Source organism: Leucopleurus acutus (assembly GCF_964270905.1).
Source record: "Leucopleurus acutus genome assembly, chromosome: 3".
Taxonomy (NCBI): Eukaryota; Metazoa; Chordata; class Mammalia; order Artiodactyla; family Delphinidae; genus Leucopleurus; species Leucopleurus acutus.
In genome coordinates this window covers 12,685,275-12,706,673 of record NC_139145.1, presented here as the reverse complement: position 1 = coordinate 12,706,673, position 21,399 = coordinate 12,685,275, and the positions used below count along the sequence as shown (strand labels likewise).

At 54.4% G+C, this 21,399-nt stretch overlaps 1 protein-coding gene across 1 annotated transcript in view; it reads left to right on the top strand.

Moving 5' to 3' along the window:
- Positions 1 to 21,399, top strand: part of MYO9B (myosin IXB) — an 88,646-nt gene that overhangs the window by 9,081 nt on the left and 58,166 nt on the right. Inside the window, exon 2 of the mRNA XM_082836105.1 lies at positions 8,151 to 9,058. Within this exon, the coding sequence (XP_082692231.1) occupies positions 8,207 to 9,058 (852 nt within the window). The 5' untranslated portion in view covers positions 8,151 to 8,206. The remainder of the gene's footprint in view (positions 1 to 8,150; positions 9,059 to 21,399) is intronic.

Here is a 21,399-nt window from a genome sequence, read left to right as displayed (position 1 = left end):
TAGCTCCCTGACCAGGGATCGAACCCGGGCCCCCTGCATTGGGAGCTCGGGGTCTTAGCCACTGGACCAGCAGGGAAGTCCCATATCCACTCGTCCTTTGATGGGCATTTCCCTTCCACCTTTTTGGCTCTTTCATACAGGAATTTTATAGTCTGACAGATGGGTTTCCATTTTGTGATGAGGGCATAGTTCTCCGATGAGTTCCAGGTAGACGGATCCTATCAGTTTAGGGATGGGTTTTGCTTCCTGTTCACATCGCGTGTGCTTCCATGAGCATTAGTCAGAAGGCAGAACAGGCATTTTAACTTCGGGGCATTTGAAGAGGCGGTTTGGCTCAAAGACAGACACACGGCTTTTCAGGACCTGCTGCCCCCAACACACGGCCGCAGCGTGCAATTGCCACTTCGCCGAGCTATGCCCCCTGGGGACCCAGGGCCCCCAGTTCCTCAGTCCCAGACCTGCTTCCTTTCATTCCAGACACAGTCTGGGGATTCTTGGGGTGCAGGTTTCACATCCACTTGTAGAAAGTACCTTAAGCCACAACGTGACTAGCTTCCAGGTCTTAGGCTCTGTTAAGACTCCGTGAGGAAGACGTGCTTAGAAGCCAAAGAAAACATCTGAGCTCCTCCGAGAGAGATGTCACTGTTTAAGGGCATCCCCTGAAGCTGTGGTAATCACAGTACGGCTCCACGCACGTATCAACAGCCCAGAGGCAGACCCGCGTCTGTAACATAACTTAACGTGTGATCTTTAACGAAGGAGACTCCCTGGTCTGGGGAGAGACAGATTCTTTAAGAAAAAGCATTAAAACAATTGCTTCACTCTTTGGAGACCATCTGGATTCTCCTTGCACTTCCCACACTGTACCGGGTTGACTGGTGTCCCCCAAAATTCATTCCACCCGTAACCTCAGAATGTGACCTTGATTAGAAATAAGGCATCTGCGGATGTTAAGATCTCAAGGTGGCTTCATCCTGAATCCAATAACTGGTGTCCTTATAAGACGAGAGGAGGACACAGAGACAGAGAAGGCCTCCATGTGATGTTGGGCCAGCAAATCGGAGTAATGCACCTACAAACCAAGGGTCACCGGAAGCCAGGAGAGTCATGGGATGGTTTCATCCTCAGAGCCTCCGGAAGGAGCCAGCCCTGCTCACACCTTGATTTTGGACTCATCCAGAAATGCAAGACGGTACATTTCTCTTGCTTTAAGCCACCTGGTTTATAGTACTCTGTCACAGCAGCCCTAGGAAACTCTTACACCCTCCAGTATAATTTCCAGATGGATAAAGACTGAAATGTAAAGAGTAAGTCCAGGGAGGGAGAGGAATACAGAGTGTGGTTCCATGCTCCCCAGCTCTGGGAGAGGAATGTGCGATAGACATCATGAAAGAAATGACCCACAGCTCTGACTGCCTGGAAAATGTAGTATTTGTATCAAAAAACACCATACGCAAAAGTAAATCTGTATGAATTAGATTCATCAGACGTCGCAAAGAGTTAATACCGTTCCTATACAAAGAGCGCCTCCAAATCAATGAGCTAGGTAGGCATGGTTCAGTGGGAGAAAAAGGGCAACTGATATGAACAGCTTCCAGAAACAGAAAAATCGTTACTGAATACAGTGAATTGTCAAAAAACCCAGCCTGACAGAGGATTATAAGTGACAAAATGCTCTTTTGTGCCCACTGATGGCCATGGGTTGAGAAAAATATTGATCCTCGGTGCCAGTGAGGATGCTTTGAGGCAGCACTTCTCAGGCTGCTCCGGGCAGACCTCTCACTTGGGTGGGCCTCTCCGGAAGTCACTTTGGCAGAGGGGGTCAGGGACCTTCGTAGCGAGGATGTAGAGCGGATCAGATCAGCCCAGTGTTCAGGTTCAAGTGGTACCATGTGTGGAATGAGGCGTCTCTGGGTCTAAGAGGGCACATCCGCATTGGGAACAGAGCTGCCTGGGATCTGACGGAGGGGTCCGAGGGGCATTCCAACCTGAGGACGAGGACGGGGACACGGATGGCACTGGAAGGAGGCAGCAGTGTCTCATGGGGATGCAGCCCGGGCTGGGGGAAGCAGACTTCCCCCTGTGGGCTGGGGGCTTTGGGCAGCTTCTCCGTGGCTGGAGGGGGCCTGCAAGCCTGGGCCTGGCTGGGTGGGGAACAGCCAGAGTACGTCCAAGAACTGCTCCCTGCAGCAGCCAGTCTACCCGCGGGGGGCTGTGCTATATGGGCGTTGATGGCCAGGGGCTGAGCGCTGGCCAGAGGGCGTCCCCGAGGGGCCCTGTGTTGGGACACTCACACCTAGACCAATGCTTCCAGGCGCTGCCCTGCAATGGCCCAGAGGATGGAGACAGGGGTCCCTCAGGGGCCCTCCTGACCTCCTGGTGAGAAGAGAAGGCTGTTCTAGGGACAGCAGACAGGATGTGGTCAGTGGGAGGAGCAGGGAGCAAACCCCCTGGGTGTTTGGGGCTGGAGGTGAGGTGGGCGTCCCTGGGCACGAGCTTAGCCCCTGATGGGGGAGTGCAACAGAGTGGATGGGCTCCAGGGGCAGGTCCAGGTGACACCTGATCCCCACGGCTGCAGAGCAAGTGAGCAGGACCAGGAAAGGCATGACTGGCAGGAGCTGGGTGGCATCTCTGGAGAGGGGAGCAGTGGTTTCTACTGCATGGGGGCATAGTGGACCGAGGGACGGCTGCGAGCAGGAAGGACCGGCTCCAGGCTGCGTGGAAGCCAGGAGGGAACTCGACCCTGGGCTGGAGAAGGATTTACTAGTGTCTCCGGTGTTCAGGCCCATGAGCTATTTCAGTGGGAGGGTCCCCGCCCCCCCGGGAAGGGGGAAAAGGGAGCCGCTCTGAGAGGAGAGTGCAGGCTCCCTGGGGAGCAGGACCAGGTGGGGCTGGCTGGGCGTGGGGAGGGCCCCACGGGCAGGTGCAGGGGTGGAGGTTCCCAGGATGCAGATGTGGTGGGCCTACGTGGGCTATGATGGCTGGAGGGGCAGCGGCTGCAGGGTGGGTCAGGTGGGCCCTGCGGGGACTCCTGTGAGGGCCCCCAGCTGGTGTCCACCCTGCCCCACCCCTTCTCTTTGGCCGGCCCGTCAGCAGACCCCTTGAGCAAGGCTTATCTATTAGTACTTCCTCCTGGCCTGGGGGTGGGGTGTGCACTGGCTGGACCTGTGACTGCCCCCATGGCTCCCAGTCTCAAGAGTATGGAGTCCCCTGCTCCTCCCACCAAGGGGCCCGGAGCTGTAAAAGTCCCCCGTGGGCTCCGAGGCTGCCTCATGATCAGCGAGCCCTGGAGGATGTGGGGCAGCACAGAGCTCAGTGGGCCATACAGCCTTCAGCCTGTCCCAGCGTCAACCAGACCCTTGTCAGGGCAGGTGACAGAGACTCCTGCGAGCAAGGCCACGTGGTTGGGCCCTGATGGCTTCTCACTCAGCCCAGCTCGGAGTCCGAGTCCGCTGGGAGGAGAAAGCAGGCGCATCCCTGTGACCTTTCTGCTGCCTGCATCCAGGCAGCTTGGGCGTGAGAACATCCAAAGCCCCTGGTCCTTGAGCTGGAACGTGCCCCCAGAAGTTGTGGTGCTCGTGAGCCGTGTCTCCATGAATGCGTGTCACAGAGGTTCAGGCTCTGCCTGAAGCCCTGGGTCTGCGCGCACGTGTGTGTGTGTGCACGCATGTGAGTGTGGGTGTGTTCAAATGAAATTCTGTTCGTGCATGTGTGTCCATGTTTGTGTGCGTGCATGTGTGAGCACAGTCGTGTGAGAGTGTGCATTCAATCACACATGTCTGTGTCTGCACGTGTGCTCATATTGGTACATGTATGTTCACACGCTCACACGTGCGTTCATGTGGCCCTGATTAAGGTGCAGATCTACAGTTTGGGCTCCTGCCTCTCTCACCAGGCTTGGAAGCGCATAAACTACCCACCCTCCACAGCCTTGTGGGGCTGCCCAGGAACATCCTGCAGTTAGCTCTCATAGTTTCCGGGGGACGGTCAGGTGGGCAGCACCACCTGGCACCTCTGAACACAGACAAGTTCATAGATTCCCAGCCGTTTCCTTGCAGTGGCATCCGAGGAAATCGGTGGCTGGTCTCGAGGATTGGGCATTTTGAAAAGAAAGCAAGAGGTTTTTAAAAGTTGCACTCCGCGGCATGTGTTTGTTTTAAAAGTTGCACTCCGCGGCGTGTGTTTGTTCTTAAAATGTTAGAAAATGGGCTTCCCTGGAGGTGCAGTGGTTGAGAGTCCGCCTGCCGATGCAGGGGACGCCTCGGTCCGGGAAGATCCCACATGCCGCGGAGCGGCTGGGCCCGTGAGCCATGGCCGCTGAGCCTGCGCGTCCGGAGCCTGTGCTCCGCAACGGGAGAGGCCACAACAGTGAGAGGCCTGCGTACAGCAAAAAAAAAAAAAAAGTTGCACTCCTGGGGAATTCGGTCCTTTCATAATCCACATTGCTTTTGTTTTAAACAGCTTTATTGGGTGTAATCAGTACACTATAAATGGCGCTTATTTGAAGTGTGTGACTGGATGAGTTGTGACACATGCAAGCACCCAGGAGCCCACGACCACGATCAAGATAGTGAGCACATCCATCACCCAAAAAATCTCCCTGACCCCTTTGTCCTCCCGCCCTGTCCCTCTCCTCCAAGCGGCCAACAATCAGTTTTCTGTCTCTAATTAATTTACACTTTTTAGAAATTTACATACAGTTGACCCTTGAACAACACAGGGGTTGAGGACGCTGACCTTCATATACACAATCAAAATATTCAAAAATCCATGTATAAGGACTTCCCTGGTGGTCCAGCGGTTAAGACTTCATGCTCCCATTGCAGGGGGCCCGGGATCGATCCCTGGTCAGGGAACTAGATCCTGCGTGCCAACTAAGAGCCCGCATGCTGCAACTAAAAAAGATCCCACAAGCCGCAATTGGAAAAAAAAAAAAAAGAACATCCTGTGTGCAGCAGCTAAGACCAGTCGCAGCCAAATAAATAAATATTAAAAAAAAAATCCGTGTATAACTTTGCAGTTGGCTCTCCATATCTGTGGCTCTCCATCCTGGGGTTCAACCAACCACAGATTATGTAGTACTAAAGTAGGTATTTAGTGAAAAAAATCTGCATATAAGTGAACCCACGGAATTCAAACCCATGTTGTTCAAGGGTCACCTGTATGTGGAATCATATAATATGTACTCTTGAAAATTTTATTGAGATGAAATTTGTATAACATTAAATTACCCACTTAAAGTGAACAATTCAATGGTATTTAGCATATTTGTAATGTTTTGCAAGCATCACCTCTATCTAGCTCCAGAACTTTTCCATCACCCCAAAAGGAAACCCTGTGTCCATCTGGAGTCTCTCCCCATTCCCCTGCCTCTTCACTTCCCAGACCCTGGGAACCACTGGTCTACTTTCTATTTCTATGGATTTGCCTGTCCTGGACGTTTCATATAAATGGGCTCATACAACATGTGGCCTTTGGTCTCTGTCTTCTTTCATTCAGCATAATGTTTTCAGAGTTCATCCACATTGTAGCATGAATCAGTAACATTCCATTGTGTAGATGGACCACATTCTGTTCATCCATTCATCAGCTGATGGAAATTTGGGTTGTTTCCACTGTTTGGCTATTGTGAATAGGGTTGCTGTGAACGTGTGTGTCCAAGTATCTGTTTGAATCCCTGTCTTTAAGTCTTTTGGGTCCATACCTAGGAGTGGAATTGCTGGGTCTATAGGTACTCTTTTTCGTCTTCTGTCTTTCACTCAGCGCACAGATTCTGAGATTGTTCCATGTTGTTCCATGCTGTTGTGACGTTTGTGTTGTGTCCCTTCTCACAGCTGAGTCATGTTCCATTGTATGGCGGCTTATTCGTCCATTCACCGGTTTGTGTACGTTCAGGTTGTTTCTAGTCTGGGACTTTTAGAAACAATGCCATTAAGAACATTCATGTAGGGACTTCCCTGGTGGTGCAGTGGTTAAGAATCCGCCTGCCAATGCAGGGGACACAGGTTCGATCCCTGGTCCAGGAAGATCCCAGGTGCCGCAGACCAATTGAGCCTGTGCACCGTAACTACTGAGCCTGCGCTCTAGAGCCCGTGAGCCACAACTACTGAAGCCCGCGCGCCTAGAGCCCGTGCTCCACAACAAGAGAAGCCTCCACAATGAGAAGCCCGCGCACTGCAACAAAGAGTAGCCCCCTCTCACCGCAACTAGAGAAAGCCCGCGTGCAGCAACAAAGACCCAACACAGCCATAAATTAATTAATTATAGAAAAAAAGAACATTCATGTACAATCTCTGTATGAACATCTGCTTCATTTCTCTTAAGTCCTAGGAGTGGGTCACATGCTAGGCATATAATTAACTTTTAAAGAAACTGCCGGAGTGTTTCCAGAGCAGATGAGCCCCACCGTTTCATAGAATTTTTCTGCAGGATACTGTGGCTTTTTGAAAAAAGACACTTATCAACGTTCACATCCATTTATCTGCTAATTCTACATGAGTGAACTGATCCCAAGGAAATGCTCAGACTTGGACACGAAGATGTGCGTCCAAGGACTCAGAAATCATGTTTCAAAGCGTATTTCATGGCACGGAGAAATGTGCATCTGTACCAACATACCACATTAAGAGCAATTCAAGTTTTATTAAAACATGTAACATCTATTAAACTGGAAGGAAATATACCAAAGTTACTTAATAATTTGGAGGAAAGTTTAGAAAATTAAATACTCCCATCTCCCCTAACCTTCCTACCTGTTGCCACTACCTACCTACCTGTTTGTAGCAGCTTCATAATGTCTGGTTTTGTTCAGCCTCACCCATCCCCCACCCTCCTAACACTGCTGTGGGACTCAGTTTCCCAGAACCCAGATCATCTCAGCCTCTGAGTCGTGCTTCTGTCCAGGGCAGAGGTCTGCATACTGTTTCTATAAAAGACTGGAAAATAAGTACGTTCAACTTTCCAGGTCTTAAGGTTACTAATCTGTGTTGTGACTATTCACTTATGCTGATATAACGAAGACAGCTGTGGACAGTATGTACATGAATGGGCAGAGCTTCGTTGTGAACTCCTCTTCATCCCTCAGAACCTCTTTTAGATGTTACCGTTCCCCTAAAGCCTTCTCTTGCTCTTGGGAACAGTAACTTCTCACGCTCATGGTTGATATTCTCTCACATTTGTTTGCATATTAGCTTCCGCTGGGCTTTGAGCCAAGGTCTCGTTCATCTTTTTATCTTCAGTCACGCTTGGGTGGCACACAGTGGGCCCCCACGTGACCCACATTGCCTTTCTGCCTTTTGCTCCAAGACACAAAATGAGCTGTTGCCAGGACTGGCTGCCTTTTCTCTCTTTCTCGAAATGTCTTTAGGAGCAAATGCATTTTGTCCAGGGAACCCTGTTGCATTGAGTCATCATGTCTCCCCAGTTTCCTCTGCCTGGGATGACTCCTTGGTCTTTCCTTGTTGCTCATGACCTTCACAGTCTTGGGGAGGACTGCCGGGCATCCCACAGGATGCCCCCAATTTGGGGCTGATGTTCTTGTCATGATTGGAATGGGGTTGTGGGTTCTGGAAGCAAATGCACTCTGAGCAGTTCTCTCGAGCGAGTTTTTGGGGGCCCTCCCTGAGTTCATCCTCCTCAGTGGGGTTTCAGGTACCCGGGGGTTTCAAGGTCCCTGAGTTTTGGGGCAGGTTCAGTCTTGCTCATGCCAACCTTCCTCTCGCAACCTTCCTCATGTGTTTTGGGGACATAACCAAGGCCCATGGGGCCGCGTCTTCATCCACTTAGGGATCTGCCAGGGGAGGTTTTGTCAAGAGAGGCGAGTCCAGGAAGGGCTGAGCTCTGAGATGGTTGTGGCCATTGGACTTGAGGGTTGAGAGGCTGGTGGGGAGGGGCGGGGCCTGGGACGGAGCAGACTCCAGGGGAAGGGTTTGATCTTGGCAGGAGGGGCCTGGCGATGTCTCTCTGCAGGAGCCACAGACCTTAGGTGAGTGTCACGTTTAAGGACAGAGAAGGCTCTTCGGCCCTTCTGGCTTTTCAAGAGAGCCCGCGGATTCAGGCCACGGGTCTGAGGCTGTCTGTCCAGAGGTGAATGTCAGTGCCCCCCACCCCCACCTTCGCCCTTCTGATTTTGCCCCCCACTTCCCTTCCAGCTCCAGGACGCGCGCCCCGAGCCCGGGAGGCATGCTGAGGCCAGGCCGCCGGCAGGATGAGTGTGAAAGAGGCGGGCAGCTCCGGCCACCGGGGGCAGGCGGCCTACCACCTGCACATCTACCCGCAGCTGGCCACCAGCGAGAGCCAGACCCCGTGCCAGGCCTCGTGCCGCGTGACAGCCACCAAGGACAGCACCACATCCGACGTCATCCAGGACGCCATCACCAGCCTGCAGCTGGACGGCAGCAAGCGCTACGTGCTGGTGGAGGTCAAGGAGACGGGCGGGGAGGAGTGGGTGCTGGATGCCAACGACTCGCCTGTGCACCGTGTGCTGCTGTGGCCACGGCGGGCGCAGGACGAGCACCCCCAGGAGGACGGCTACTACTTCCTGCTGCAGGAGCGCAACGCAGACGGGACCATCAAGTACGTGCACATGCAGCTCGTGTCCCAGGCCACGGCCACCCGGCGCCTGGTGGAGCGTGGCCTCCTGCCTCGGCCGCAGGCGGACTTTGATGACCTGTGCAACCTCCCTGAACTGACCGAGGAGAACCTCCTGAAGAACCTCAAACACCGCTTCCTGCAGCAGAAGATCTACACGTATGCCGGGAGCATCCTCGTGGCCGTCAACCCCTTCAAGTTCCTCCCCATCTACAACCCCAAGTACGTGAAGATGTACGAGAACCAGCAGCTGGGCAAGCTGGAGCCACACGTGTTCGCGCTGGCCGATGTCGCCTACTACGCCATGCTCCGGAAGCACGTCAACCAGTGCATCGTCATCTCAGGCGAGAGCGGCTCCGGCAAGACGCAGAGCACCAACTTCCTGATCCACTGCCTCACCGCCCTGAGCCAGAAGGGCTACGCCAGCGGCGTCGAGAGGACCATCCTCGGTGCTGGTCCGGTGCTGGAGGTGAGCGGGACTGCTCGGCGGAGGGGCCTTCACGCCTGGGTTTGGTTATCGTTCAGATGACGGCCATGGAGGAAACAGTTATACTCACGTTTTCCAGAAACAGGAGGCTTGGCATTCCATGCAGGGCCACACAGGGAGGCACCAGGGCTCAGCAGGAGGCAGCAGGAGCCAGGGGAGGGTGTAGGCAGGAGTCTGTCGTGGTTTTCACGGGAAGGGTCCGGTGAGGCAGGGTAAGCAGGCTTAGGGTGCCTAGTTTGAATAATTTCAGAGTTTGGGAGCATAAAGGCTGCCCTGGTTGTCTGGTACTTGGCCCTGGGGTAATCAGGGCAGGGAGAGAGTAGCCCTGAGTGTGAGAACGTGATAATGGTGGGGGGCGGCGTAGGCTCTGAAATGGTTGGTTTGTATTCGGAAGGCGTGTTGGTAGGAGAGTCCTTTGCTTTCTCTAGGACTCGGCCAGCCCTGGCGGGGGCAGTCCCTCCAGGGTCAGCCAGGCCCCAGGTGTCAAAACATCAGAATAGAGAAAACAACAAGGCCTGATCAATGCCTTGATGTCCTCTTAACGTACTCCCAACGTCTGGAGGGGCGGCAGTCTGCCCTCCGGGTCCCAGAAAGAAAAGGACGGCGTGTCCAAACTGAATAGTTCATGGTGGGGTGTTTCTGGCAGGGAGTGGGACCGTGGGGTAGAAGGAAGCCAGCAAGGTGAGTTCAGACCTGGGGGCTGGGGACGGGCTAGAGGAGGGGCTGCTTGGCAGTGCCTAAGAGTCAGCGGGGGAGGAAATGCCCCAGCTTCCTGCGCCCTCTCCAGTGTTCCCATTGGCCAGACCCCACAGGAGTCACGCGTGTGTCACTGTGGGTGAGCCTTCTGGACATGGGGGCAGTGGAAGTGATCCCAGTGATCACTCACTCTCAGGGTCTTAGGACAAGATGCGTCCACGTCTCAGAACTAACTTAACGGTCGTCATCTGGTGAGGGCCAGGGCCACGTATGGGCCTGGGGTGTGCGCCTCTGGGTTTGGGGTCTAAGACTCTGCTTCCTTTCTTTCTGCTTTTAATAAGATTTTGCAGTGATTAAATGATTTTAAGTATGTAACTTAAATAGTTAAATTTTATTAAATATAATGACATAAATCACTCTACTTCTTTGAGCAGTTTTAGGTTTATAGAAATACTGAACAGACAGTACAGAGAGTTCCTGTATTCTCCTGCCACTTCTGCTCTTCCCCCTGTCATTAACATGTTGTATTTGTTAACAATCGGTGAGGGCTCCCCTGGTGGCGCAGTGGTTGAGAGTCCGCCTGCCAATGCAGGGGACACGTGTTCGTGCCCCGGTCCGGGAAGATCCCACGTGCCGTGGAGCGGCTGGGCCCGTGAGCCATGGCCACTGAGCCTGCGCGTCCGGAGCCTGTGCTCCGTGACGGGAGAGGCCACAACAGTGAGAGGCCCGCATACCGCAATAAAAAAAAAAAGGGCATGTTATTTCTTGAAAAGAAACAGGTTTTAAAAAAAAAAAAGCAAAAACAATTGGGGAGCCAGTATTGACACATCATTATTAACTAAAGTCCACAGTGTACATTAGGATTCACTCAGTGTTGCACCTGCTACGGGTTTGGACAAATGCACAATGTCACGTATCCACCCTGAGTATCACACAGAATGGTTCCACTGCCCTGAAAATCCCCTGTGTTCTGCCTGTTCATCCCCTTCCCTCCCTCCAGCTCCTGGAAACCACTGATCCTTTTACTGTTCCCATAGTTTTGCCTTTTCCAGGATGCTGGATGGCTGGAATCATACCGTCTGTAGTCTTTTCAGACCGGCTTCTTTCACTTAGTACTAAATACTAGTACTAAGGTTCCTCTGCGTCTTTTCTTGGCTCAAGACCTCATATCTTCATGTTGCTGAGTAACACCTGCTGGATGCGCTGCAGTCTGTCCATCCGCAGGACCCCAGACCCTCTGTCCGAGGAGTAGGCTCGGGGTGGGGTGGGAGCAGGGGTAGGTTCAGGGGTCCCACCCTCCCTGAAGCATTGACCTCCAGCTTCTTACTGAAATTCACTGAAATCCCATCTGGGCTGTGCCGGCTGAATACACTTCAGTTCCTCTTCCTCTCTGACGATCTCTGAGATCATGAGCAAGAAATGAGCTGGGGCTGTACAGCCTGGCCCCGTGCCAGCACGCATGGCCTATATCTGTCTTCTCCTATACATGTAATGTAAAGATTCATTGTCATTTTTTGCGCAAGCATTTCAAACACTACCTAGTGATCCGGCCGCAGAACGGACGCTTTTCTCTTCAGTGCTGTGTACCCTGCACGCGTTCCCTCCTCTGATCATCCATTCATTCTGTAAATATTCCGCCTGCAGGCACCGTTCTTGGCACTGGGCTATGCAGTGGCCAAAATCGACACAGAGGCCTGCCCACAGGGAGCTGCCGCCTGGTGACAAGGAGGCAGGCAGCAAGAGAAACAGCGGCCTCGCTTGTGAGCTAAGAGCTGATAAGAACAGTGGGCGGGCTCGCGGAAGAAGGGGTAAGGGGGCAGGAGGCGAGAAGGTGATGCCGAGCTGGGCCCGGAAGCGGGTGGGGTGAGCAATGCGGCATCTGGGAGGGGGACACGGCCAGTGCACAAAGCTGGGAGGCTGGACTGTGCCTGGCATGTTGAAGAAAGTCAGGGGCCCTGGGGGGCACGGGAAGGAGCCTGAGTGGGGTGAGCAAGGGGCAGAGCAGGAGGCGATGGGGACATGGAGGTGACAGCAGATCATTCAGGGCCTTGCAGGATCATGGGGTGGGCACTGTGTGATATGGGAGCTACGGAGGGTGTCCCAGGTTCAATCTGGCTCCATCCCAGCTCTGGAACTCAGCTGCCGTGAAACCACCAATGGCCCCACTGTCCTCCCAGCAATGGCTGGGGCCCATAACAGGTGCTCTATGACGGGATAAAACAATGCAGGCACTGAGTGACTTTAGAAATCGGAGACAGGAGCAAGAGGACGGACCCAGCATTTACCGAGTGGGGCATTTTGCCAAGTGGGCCCTTCACCCCTCACAGAACCGGGCACGCGGGTGGGTGTGACAAGGTTTGATGAAGATGCCGAGCCCCAAGGTTTCAGTGCAACACAGCGAGGAGGCAGGTTTGGCCCCGCGGTGCAGCTTCCTTTTCTAGCTGAGCACCATCCAGGGCACCGGGATGAGGTTCCTGGCGCTGCCCTAACAAAGTACCACAGACTGGGTGGCGTCAAAGAGAGGAATTTACTCTCTCTCACAGTTCTGGAGGCCTGAAGTCTGAAGTCTAGGTGTGGGCCGGGCCACACTCCCTCCGAAGGCTCTAGGGGCAGATGCTTTCTTGCCTCTTCCCACTTCTGAGGGCTCCAGGCGGGCGCTCCTTGGCTTGTGTCGCTCCAATCCCAGCCTCTGTCATCATATTGCCTTCTCTTCCTGTAAAGACACCAGTCATCATTGGTTTTAGCGGCCGCCCCAATCCAGGATGACCTCATCCTAACTAATTACGTCAGCAAAGACCCATTTCCACATCAGGCCACGTTCACAGGTCCAGCGTCAGGTCAATATAGACGAGCCTTTTGCGGGGGGGACACAAGTCAGCCCGCAGCAGTCCCCCGCCGAGTGACAGCTGGACGTGTCTTGTGTCTTCTTCCCCAAGGGCCGCCACTGGTGATCCTGGGGGCCCATCTGTCCTCCTGCTGGTCTCCATGCTCCTCCCCTGCCGTTGCCCCGAAGGATTCTGGCACATTCTACGAGGGCCGTTAGTCACCTCCATGGCGGGTGTCTGCACCTCGTGAGTCAGATGCCTCTGACCTTGCCTGGCTGCCTCCCTCGAGCCTCAGCAGTGTGAGCCGGCAAGGCCAAATTTCCCCAGGGGTTAGGAGCTGCTGGAGGGCGGTGCCCATGCCAGCTTCCAAAACAGGCTTGAGCCAGATCCACGTCACAGCCATAAATGTGCTTCCTGAGGCGACCATTTGGAAAAGGGAGAGGGTTGTTTTAGTTTAGAGCCAGGCTTTGCAGCCAGAGCACCACTGACGTCTGGGGCCGGGTCAGTCTCTGGGCTGGGGGCCATCATGTACGCTGTGGGGTGTTGAGCAGCACCCCTGGCCTCCACCCACCCGATGCCAGTAGCATCCCCTCCCCCCTGTGGCAACAACCGAAAAATGTCCCCAGACATCACCAAGTGTCCCCTGGGAGTAGAATCTCCCCTGGGTGAGAACAGCTGCCTTAGTCACAGCTTGTAATCCCACAAGACCCAGTCACTGTTTCTTTCAAGTGTTGATGGTTTAGAAATTGTCCGTAAGTAAGTCCCAAGCATTCTGAGCTCACTTGAGAGTTACTGTCTAACAACAGGAATAATTAGCTACCGTGCCTTTGGGCCCACTGTGTGTCAGGCTTTGGGTGCCACAGTCTTCATCCATCATCTCTCTGAGGACTCACAACAGCTCTGCTCATTTTAAAGACGAGAAAACAGAGCCCCAGAGAGGTGTGCTGGTGTGCAAACGTCCTGGGGCTGCCATCACAGAGTACTATCAATGGGAGAGGGTGGAGGTGGAGGGCTTAAAACAGCAGGAGTTTATTCCCTCACAGTTCTGGGGGCCGGAAGTCTGAAATCAAGGTGTAGGCAGGGCTGGCTCCTTCTGGAGGCTCCGACGGAGAATCCATCCCGTGTCCCTCTCCTGGTTTCTGGTGGCTGCCAGCAACCCTTTGGCATTCCTTGGCTTGTGGCCTCATCACTCCAGGCTCTGTCTCTGTGTCCATATGGCCTTCTCCCCGTCTGCCTCTGTATCTCGAATCTCCTTTCTCTTACAAGAACACCGTCACTGGATTTAGGGCCTACCCCAAATCCAAGATGATCTCACCTCAAGATCCTTACTTTAATTCCATCTGCAAAGACCCTATTTCCAAAGAAGGTCCCACTCACAGGTTCCAGAGATCAGGACTTGGACATATCTTTTTGAGGGACACAAGTCGACCCAGTACAGTGTGGGTACCCCAGGTGACACTGCAGGCAGCCACAGCCAGACCACCGTTAGAACCCAGCCTGAGCCTAAGTTCACAGTACCCCTCTGCACCTTCGTAAAAGATTTCCTCTCTCAGCTCGGCTGGGGCCGCAGGAAGCCTATCGGGACTTTTTCTCAGCTCCCTGAAAGGAGAAGTTGAGTTGTTTTGAGGTTTGGGTGTCGCCGGGCGCCCCCCCAGGCAGGGGTTGCAAACTTGCTGTGCAATTCTGACCAGAAAACAGGAAGGCGGCACTGTGGAAAGCCGGTTCCAATCAGCTGATCTGCCCGCCCACTGCAGTTAACTGTTACTGTCACTGTATCACACGGTGTCACTCGGCCACCCTGCAGCCTGCCCCCTGAACCGCCCCCAGAAACGCGACGTTTGTGCAGGAGTGTTGCCTTAGGTCAGAAATACTGAAGGTGCAGAAGGCAGGCTCACCAGGGCAGTGCAGCCTGGGGTCCATTACCCATGCCGGGCGCCCTCTGAGAACCGGGCGACATTGTGATGCAGCTGCCCCGGCATCAGCCACCGGGCTGGCCACAAAGCCCACCCAGGACGTGCCCCTCTGCCTCAGCCTCAGGGCTGAGGGTGGAGGATGCTCAGGCCAGTGTTCTCTTTGTCCTTCCTGAACTGTAACACACGCCGCTGACATTTGCCAATGCGCACAGGGTTTTAATTTCGAAAGCAGAAATGAAACGAGGATCCTTGCTGGCCGGGCCATTTTCCCAAGCAGCCAGAGGCCGAGGTTTCGGGACCTCCATGTAGCTGCTGTGGCCTGGCCCACGCAGAGAGAGAAGGCTGGGAGATAGTGGCCCCCCCAAGCTGCCTGGCATACCCACAGGAGGCTGGCGACCAGGACAGCAAGGCGTGGGATCGAGGGTGTCCTGGAGCTCTCTGCTGCCCCTGACCCACCTCGGGGGCCCTGAAGGAGCCTGTCCTGGGACTGGGATGTGTACCGGCCTTGGTCCTGAGCACCAGTCCCCACTGAGGGCCCCACAGACCCAGTGTCACATGACCCCAGGCTCGCCCAGTCTCCGCCCACCCCTCAGGCCACTGGGTCTGTTCCCACTACCCTCTGTCAGCACTGGCCGGCCTATCCGAGCAGGTCACCCTGAACCAACATGCCATCATTCACCTTGACCGTTACCCGCAGGGACATCTGCCCAGAACATGTCTTTCCCTCCCACAGGATGAGGATGGGCCAGTCTCTGCCCATCACTGGGGACACACGGGCAAAGCCACTCAACCGGTGTGACACAAGGTTCCAGAACCAGGGGTGTGCCTCTGCAGTTAGGTTTTCTGTTTAAGAGCTTTGTTGAGGTATAATTCACCCATTTCGAATGAACAATTCAGTATTTTTTAGCAGATTCACAATGTTGTGCAACCTTCACCTCTATCTAGTTCCCGAACGTTTTCATCACCCTCAAAAGGAGACCCCATTAGCAGTCGTTCCCCGTCGCCCCTCCCCCTGCCCCTGACAACCACTGGTCTTCTTTCCGCCTCTGTGGGTTTGCCTGTTCTGGACATTTCATGGGATCACACAAGGTGTGGCCTTTTGTGTCTGGCTCCTGGCACTCAGCTTGGTTTTTCTCCAGGTGTATGCACACTGTAGCGTGTGTCAATGCTTCATTCCTTCTTCTGGCTAATAGTCCACTGTATGGATAAGACCATATTTTTTTTTACCTCTCACCAGTTTTCTCAGGATTTCAATCCTTTGTATCGCTGACTCTGCAGCTGAGTTTTCTCCTCAGTCCTGACCCCCTCCCTGCCCCAGCCAGGCCAGCGTCCCCCCCATTAGTGTCCCCCTCCGTCAACAACGGGAGGGTGGAGGGTGTGGGGCGGAAGTGGAGGTGATCCCACTGGAGACTCTTGAGCTGAGCCGGGGGGGAGAGCGGAGCCTGGCCAGCAGCCTGCTCCGGGTGTGCGGGGGGGGCCCCCCGGGCGTGCCGAGGGCTGGCCGGGGGCGGGCAGACACACCTAGGTCCGTCCGTCTGTGTCATCCGTCTACATGGGGCTGTCACACCTGCGAAGAGGCTGGTGGCCAGGAGGGGGCTGGCATTCGGGAGCAGTGAGAAGTGAATGTGTGGCACAAGCCACCCGAAGCCTCGGAAAGCAGAGCGGGCTCCCCGAGCCGAGGTATCAGATCAGAGCAGACAGAGTCCAGGGGGGAGAAGGAGGCGGGCTCAGAGCTGGCTGCACAGCGCTGTCGGGATCTGCTCCCCAGACGCTTGCGAGGACTGCGGTCTGGGGTGCTTCATCCAAGGGATGCGCCGGCAGCACAAAGACCCCCTTGACCCCAGCCTTGTCAGGCCTTAGAGGTTGTCCAGTCACGCAGGAGCAAGCGGCGAGCTGGGGCACCTCCCAGCCTTGATCATTAGCTGCGGGAGGAGGTAAGTTTGCCGGGAGGAGTGAATGTTGAGAAAAGGGCATGGGGCCACGGACAGGCCTCTGGGGACCATTCTGGGGGCATGGGCCCCGGCAGGGAGGAGGCTCTGGATCAGGTCAGAAGGAGGCAAGTTACTGATGTCGCACCCCTACCCCCACGCCGAACCCGCAAAGGGGGCCGGGGCATTTACAGCAAGAGGGGTATCTGGGCTGGGAGCCTTTATCTGGGGCTTGTCTGTCCGTCTCCAGGGTCCTAGGGCCCCAGAGGCCCAGATTGTGTCTGCTTTGCGTTTTGGGGTGTTTCTCTGGTCTGTTGATGGGAAAGTCGGGCGTCAGCAGGCAGCTGGGTGGGGAGGCAGCGGGATTAGGCTCGGGAGAGTCTGAGGCAGCAGCCTGGGGTGCTCCAGGGAGAGACGTGCCAGCCAGACATCCCCCAAGCCCCAGCCAGTGGTCAAGGCTCGGCTGGACCTGGGCTGTTCTCGAGGCCGGGTGGCTGGAAGGTCGGCACTGTGAAGATCAGAGTCAACAATCTATGCAGGGGTAGGAGGGGAGTGAGAGCCAGGCCAGGGTGGGCTCCCGGGAGAATGAGCGTTAGAGGGAGACAGGCGAGGATGGAGGAGGGGATGCCGTGGGGCCTGAAGGCTGATCACTGAGAGCCTTGGAGGGCTGTCCCACCAGGGCAGCTGCAGGGAGGGAGGAATCGAATTTCCGGCTGCTTCTGTGCCCCAAGTGGCTTCCCCAGGATGTTTGGGGAAGTCGTTGGGGGGCCCTGGTTTGGCAGAGCAGCCCGAGGGCGGGCAAGAGCTGAGGCTGGAATCCAGGGTAGGAGGGGGACAGCAGGAGGGCCGATCCCACAGAGGATGACAGGGTGAATGAGGCCTCGTGTGGGGTCAGCTTCAGGCCTTGCAGACAGAAACACAGAGGGGCCAAGGCTGTGCTTCCACGCTGCTGACACCTGGGGCCAGATCCTTCTCTGGGGTGGGGACCATCCCGTGCACTGTGGGGTGTTAAGCAGCATCCCTGGCCTCCACCCACCAGATGCCAGGAGCACCCCCTCTCTCAGTCAGAACAATTATAAATGTCCACAGGCATCACCAAGTGTCCCCTGAGGGGCAGAATCACCCCAGTCGAGAAGAATTTTTAGGCCGACTGCAGGCAAAGAATGATTTCAGTGTTACAGATGTCCTGTACCCAAATAGGTTCAAATTGGGGGGTTAACATCGTGCTGTTGTACTTCCACGTCAACCCATCTGTGCTCAGTTCTGTCTCACCAGCTTGACAAGGGGTGGGTGGCGGGTGGGGACACAGTTTCTGGCTGGCGATCTGCTTCATTTCCGGGAACGGGTGGCTGGCGCTTTTTCCTGCCCTGTGGCCAGCCACGGCCAGGAGAACGGCCACTGCCCACCCACCACCAGAAACCTCACGTCTTTCTCACCGACAACAAAGTATGCTCGGATGCAAGGGTCAGGTTTTCCATCCAAGTCTGGTCTTCCAAGCACACTTGGGGCGAAGTCTTCAAGTGTCATTCGAAAAGCTGCTCATCAATACAAAAAAAAAAAAAAGCAGTCACTCACGTGGTAACACCCAGAGCTGAGAAGTCACGCACTCCCTGCGGGTTCTCTCGCAGGCGAACGTCATGAAACAGCTTTAGTGGATTTTGGGTGCAGTTCGTGCTGGTCCCCATGCGCGGGAATTTTGTCATCCCCTCCACCCCGTCCTCCTGCGGGGTGACTTTCTGAACCTCACGCCAGGTGCTGACTGTGGTTCAGCTCTTCTTTAAGTGTCTCCCCAACAGGAAACAAACCGGGGCTGCCATGGTGGTTTTTGCTGCCGGGGAACATGCGTGGTGATCCACCCACTTTCGTAAAATCGTGACATTATTTTGTTAAAGCTTTTGGTTGCACCTCGGTGCTTTGCTTTGCTTTGTTCAGATAACGGTTCGTTTTTTTAGTATCTTTTCCCCGATTTGAAGTATAATTTCTTTTTGCGTGTACCAGCGATTGGCCCACTACAACCCACAGGTTACATCTGCTTGGTTCTACGCATAAAGTTTTATTAATACTCAGCCACACCTGCTCATTTACATATTGTCTGTGGTGGCTCTCAAGGCAGAGTGGGGCAGTTGTGACAGAGACACTGTATGGCCCCCAGAGCCAAAAATATTGAACCCCTGGCCCATTACAGGAAAGGTTTGCCAACCCCTTGTACTTTGTGCACATGGAACATGCTAGAACATTCCAGTTACTTTCTCTGTGCCCACTTCTGTCTTCTGCTCTGCTCTCCCTTCCCAAACATAAGGAAACCAGGTTCCCACCCTCGTTCCAGATGGCTCCTGTCACCAGCTCAAATTTTCTGTGTTGTTCTGTGCCACATGTGTGTTCATATATTCATAAATATACATCTATCTACAGGGGAGTCTGAAAGCGGTCTTGAGGGATCAGAAAAGAGGGACTTGGATGTAGATGTCCCAGAAGTTCATCTCATAAGTTCACCTTTCAGCTCTCCCTCTCCTGCTCGAGCGCTCTGTGTTCCACAGGCAGCTGGGAGCGCTTGTGCAGCCAGGGTGTGTGAGCTCTGGCTGGGGGTAGTGGGACCTGTGTGTGGGCCCCTCCCAATCTCGCATATCCAGGAGGGGCCCTCGAAGGGTTTCCAGCCGCACCCTGGGCCCTAAGAGCACCTGCATCCTGCCTGCAGGGCAACACGGTCTGCCGGGGCACAGTAGGACGAGGACACCAAGCAAGACCCCAGTGCCTCCCGGACCCACCCTCCCCACCCCAACCCCTGGACCCTCCCTCCACAAGCTGCCAGGAGAGGCAGCGTGAACTCGCTGGGGCTGATGGGGCCAGGCCAGAGATGCACACTCAGGGCCACAGCACCCCTGGAGGAAGCTACCGTCTGGGGTGCCAGATGTGTGCCCAGGAGGATGTGCTGGAGCTCACGGCAGAGGGATAATTCAGCCAGAGAGATGAACGTTAGGGCAGGCTTCTCGTAGCCTGGGGTTGGGGTGGCTGTGTTGCCAGCCCTGGTGCTTAGTACGTATTAGCAGGCATGGGTGTTCCCAGCTCACCACAAGGATGTTACAAGACGTGGAAAATGGTGGGAGCTGCTACAAGGCGCCACGTGGATCGGAAGGAGGGAACGGGGGCAGAGTGACAGATAGCCCAGAGACTGCGCAGCTGAGAAGTAGGGCCACACCAGAGCAGGATGGGGGTACAGAAGGGTAAGAGGTTGTCTTTGGGGGTGTGGAGAGGATTGGGGTGCCCTACAGCCGTGAGTGCCTAGGCCTTTGATCAAGGGGACCCTGGAAGCGTTAGGGAGGGGACGGCTACCTGGAAGCCGTGGCCCACCGGCATTCTCTGCCCCTCCCATGCCCTGCAGACCCGCGAGGCTGCCTTTCTGGCCTGCTGCCTAAAAGGGCAGAGCCTGACGCATTGCAGTAATCTAAGCCTATTTTAGACCAAAGTGGAAGTTATATTTTTGGGAACATTGCATCTAAGAGAAAAGTGAAATTATGGGTGTATTTTAAGCAACCAGAAAGTCTTCCTTGGAATTTGCAAAAAGAGCTGATTACAAGGCAAAGCATAGCTCCGGGCCCAGGACATCCCTGCCATGGCCACAGCCCTTTCAGAATATTCTGGGCACTTTGCTGCACCAGGGCTGGGTGGTGGGTGGGGATGTCCGGCCATCATCTATCAGGTACATCTGCCTCGCTGTTTGGGGCAGGGATGCAGCCGGGCATCGAGTGACCACAGGGCCTGGCAGCCTATTTGTTTCCTAGCGATTATCCAGGATGGAGTGGCTTCAGGGCCCTGTCCCCAGCATCACTGGGGAGTTTCCCTCTGGAAGTTTCCTTCTGTGTCATTCAGCCGCTGCTGGCCGCAGCCAGTTCCCAAGGCCAGGCCCAGCAAGACCTCAGTTACCTGAGGCCCAGAAGTGATCCGTCTTTTGGAAAGGCCGAGGGGTCAAGCCCAAGGCTCTCGGTCACCCGCCCAGCCACTGACCAGCCCTGCAACCCCAGCTCATGGCTGTAGACCGGCTCCTCCTGGGTGGAGGGGGAAATGGCCACCCGCTGGCAGTGGTCAGGCGCCCGGACCCAAAACCTTCCATGATGTGAGCTATCAGGATACGCTAGATGGTATCCTCACCCCTTTGATAGAGAGTAAGTCACAGCAACCCGTGAGTATTTACACACTTCCACTTAGCCCTTCCTGAGGGGCCAGGGATCTCCAGGGCAGCCAATTTTTTAAAAAAAATTTTTTTAATTGAAGTGTAGTTGATTTATAATGCTGTGCCAATCTCTGCTGTGCAGCAGGGTGACTCAGTTATACACATACAGATGTTCTTTTTTTTCATATTCTTTTCCATTATGGTTTATTACAGGATATTGAATATAGTTCCCTGTGCTCTACAGTAGGACCTTGTTGTTTATTCATCTTGTATATAATAGTTTACATCTGCTGATCCCAAACTCCCAGCCTCTCCCTCCCCCACCCCCCTCCCCCTTGGCAACCACAAGTCTGTTCTTTATGTCTGTGAGTCTGTTTCTGTTTTGTAGACAGGTTCATTTGTGCTATATTTTAGATTCCACATATAAGTGATATCATATGGTATTTCTCTTTCTCTTTCTGACTTACTTCACTTAGTATGATAATCTCTAGTTGCATCCATGTTGCTGCAAATGGCATTATTTTTTCTTTTTCATGGCTGAGTAGTATTCCATTGTATATATGTACCACATCTTCTTTATCCATTCATCTGTCAGTGGACATTTAGGTTGTTTCCAGGTTTTGGCTATTGTGAATAGTGCTGCTGTGGACGTAGGGGTGCATGTATCTTTTTTAATTACGCTCGGTTCTTAGCCAGGGGTGATTCTGCCATCAGGGGACATTTGGAAACGTCTGGAGATGTTTTTTTGGTTGACCAAGGATGCTGTTCAACATCCTACGGTGAACAGAACAGC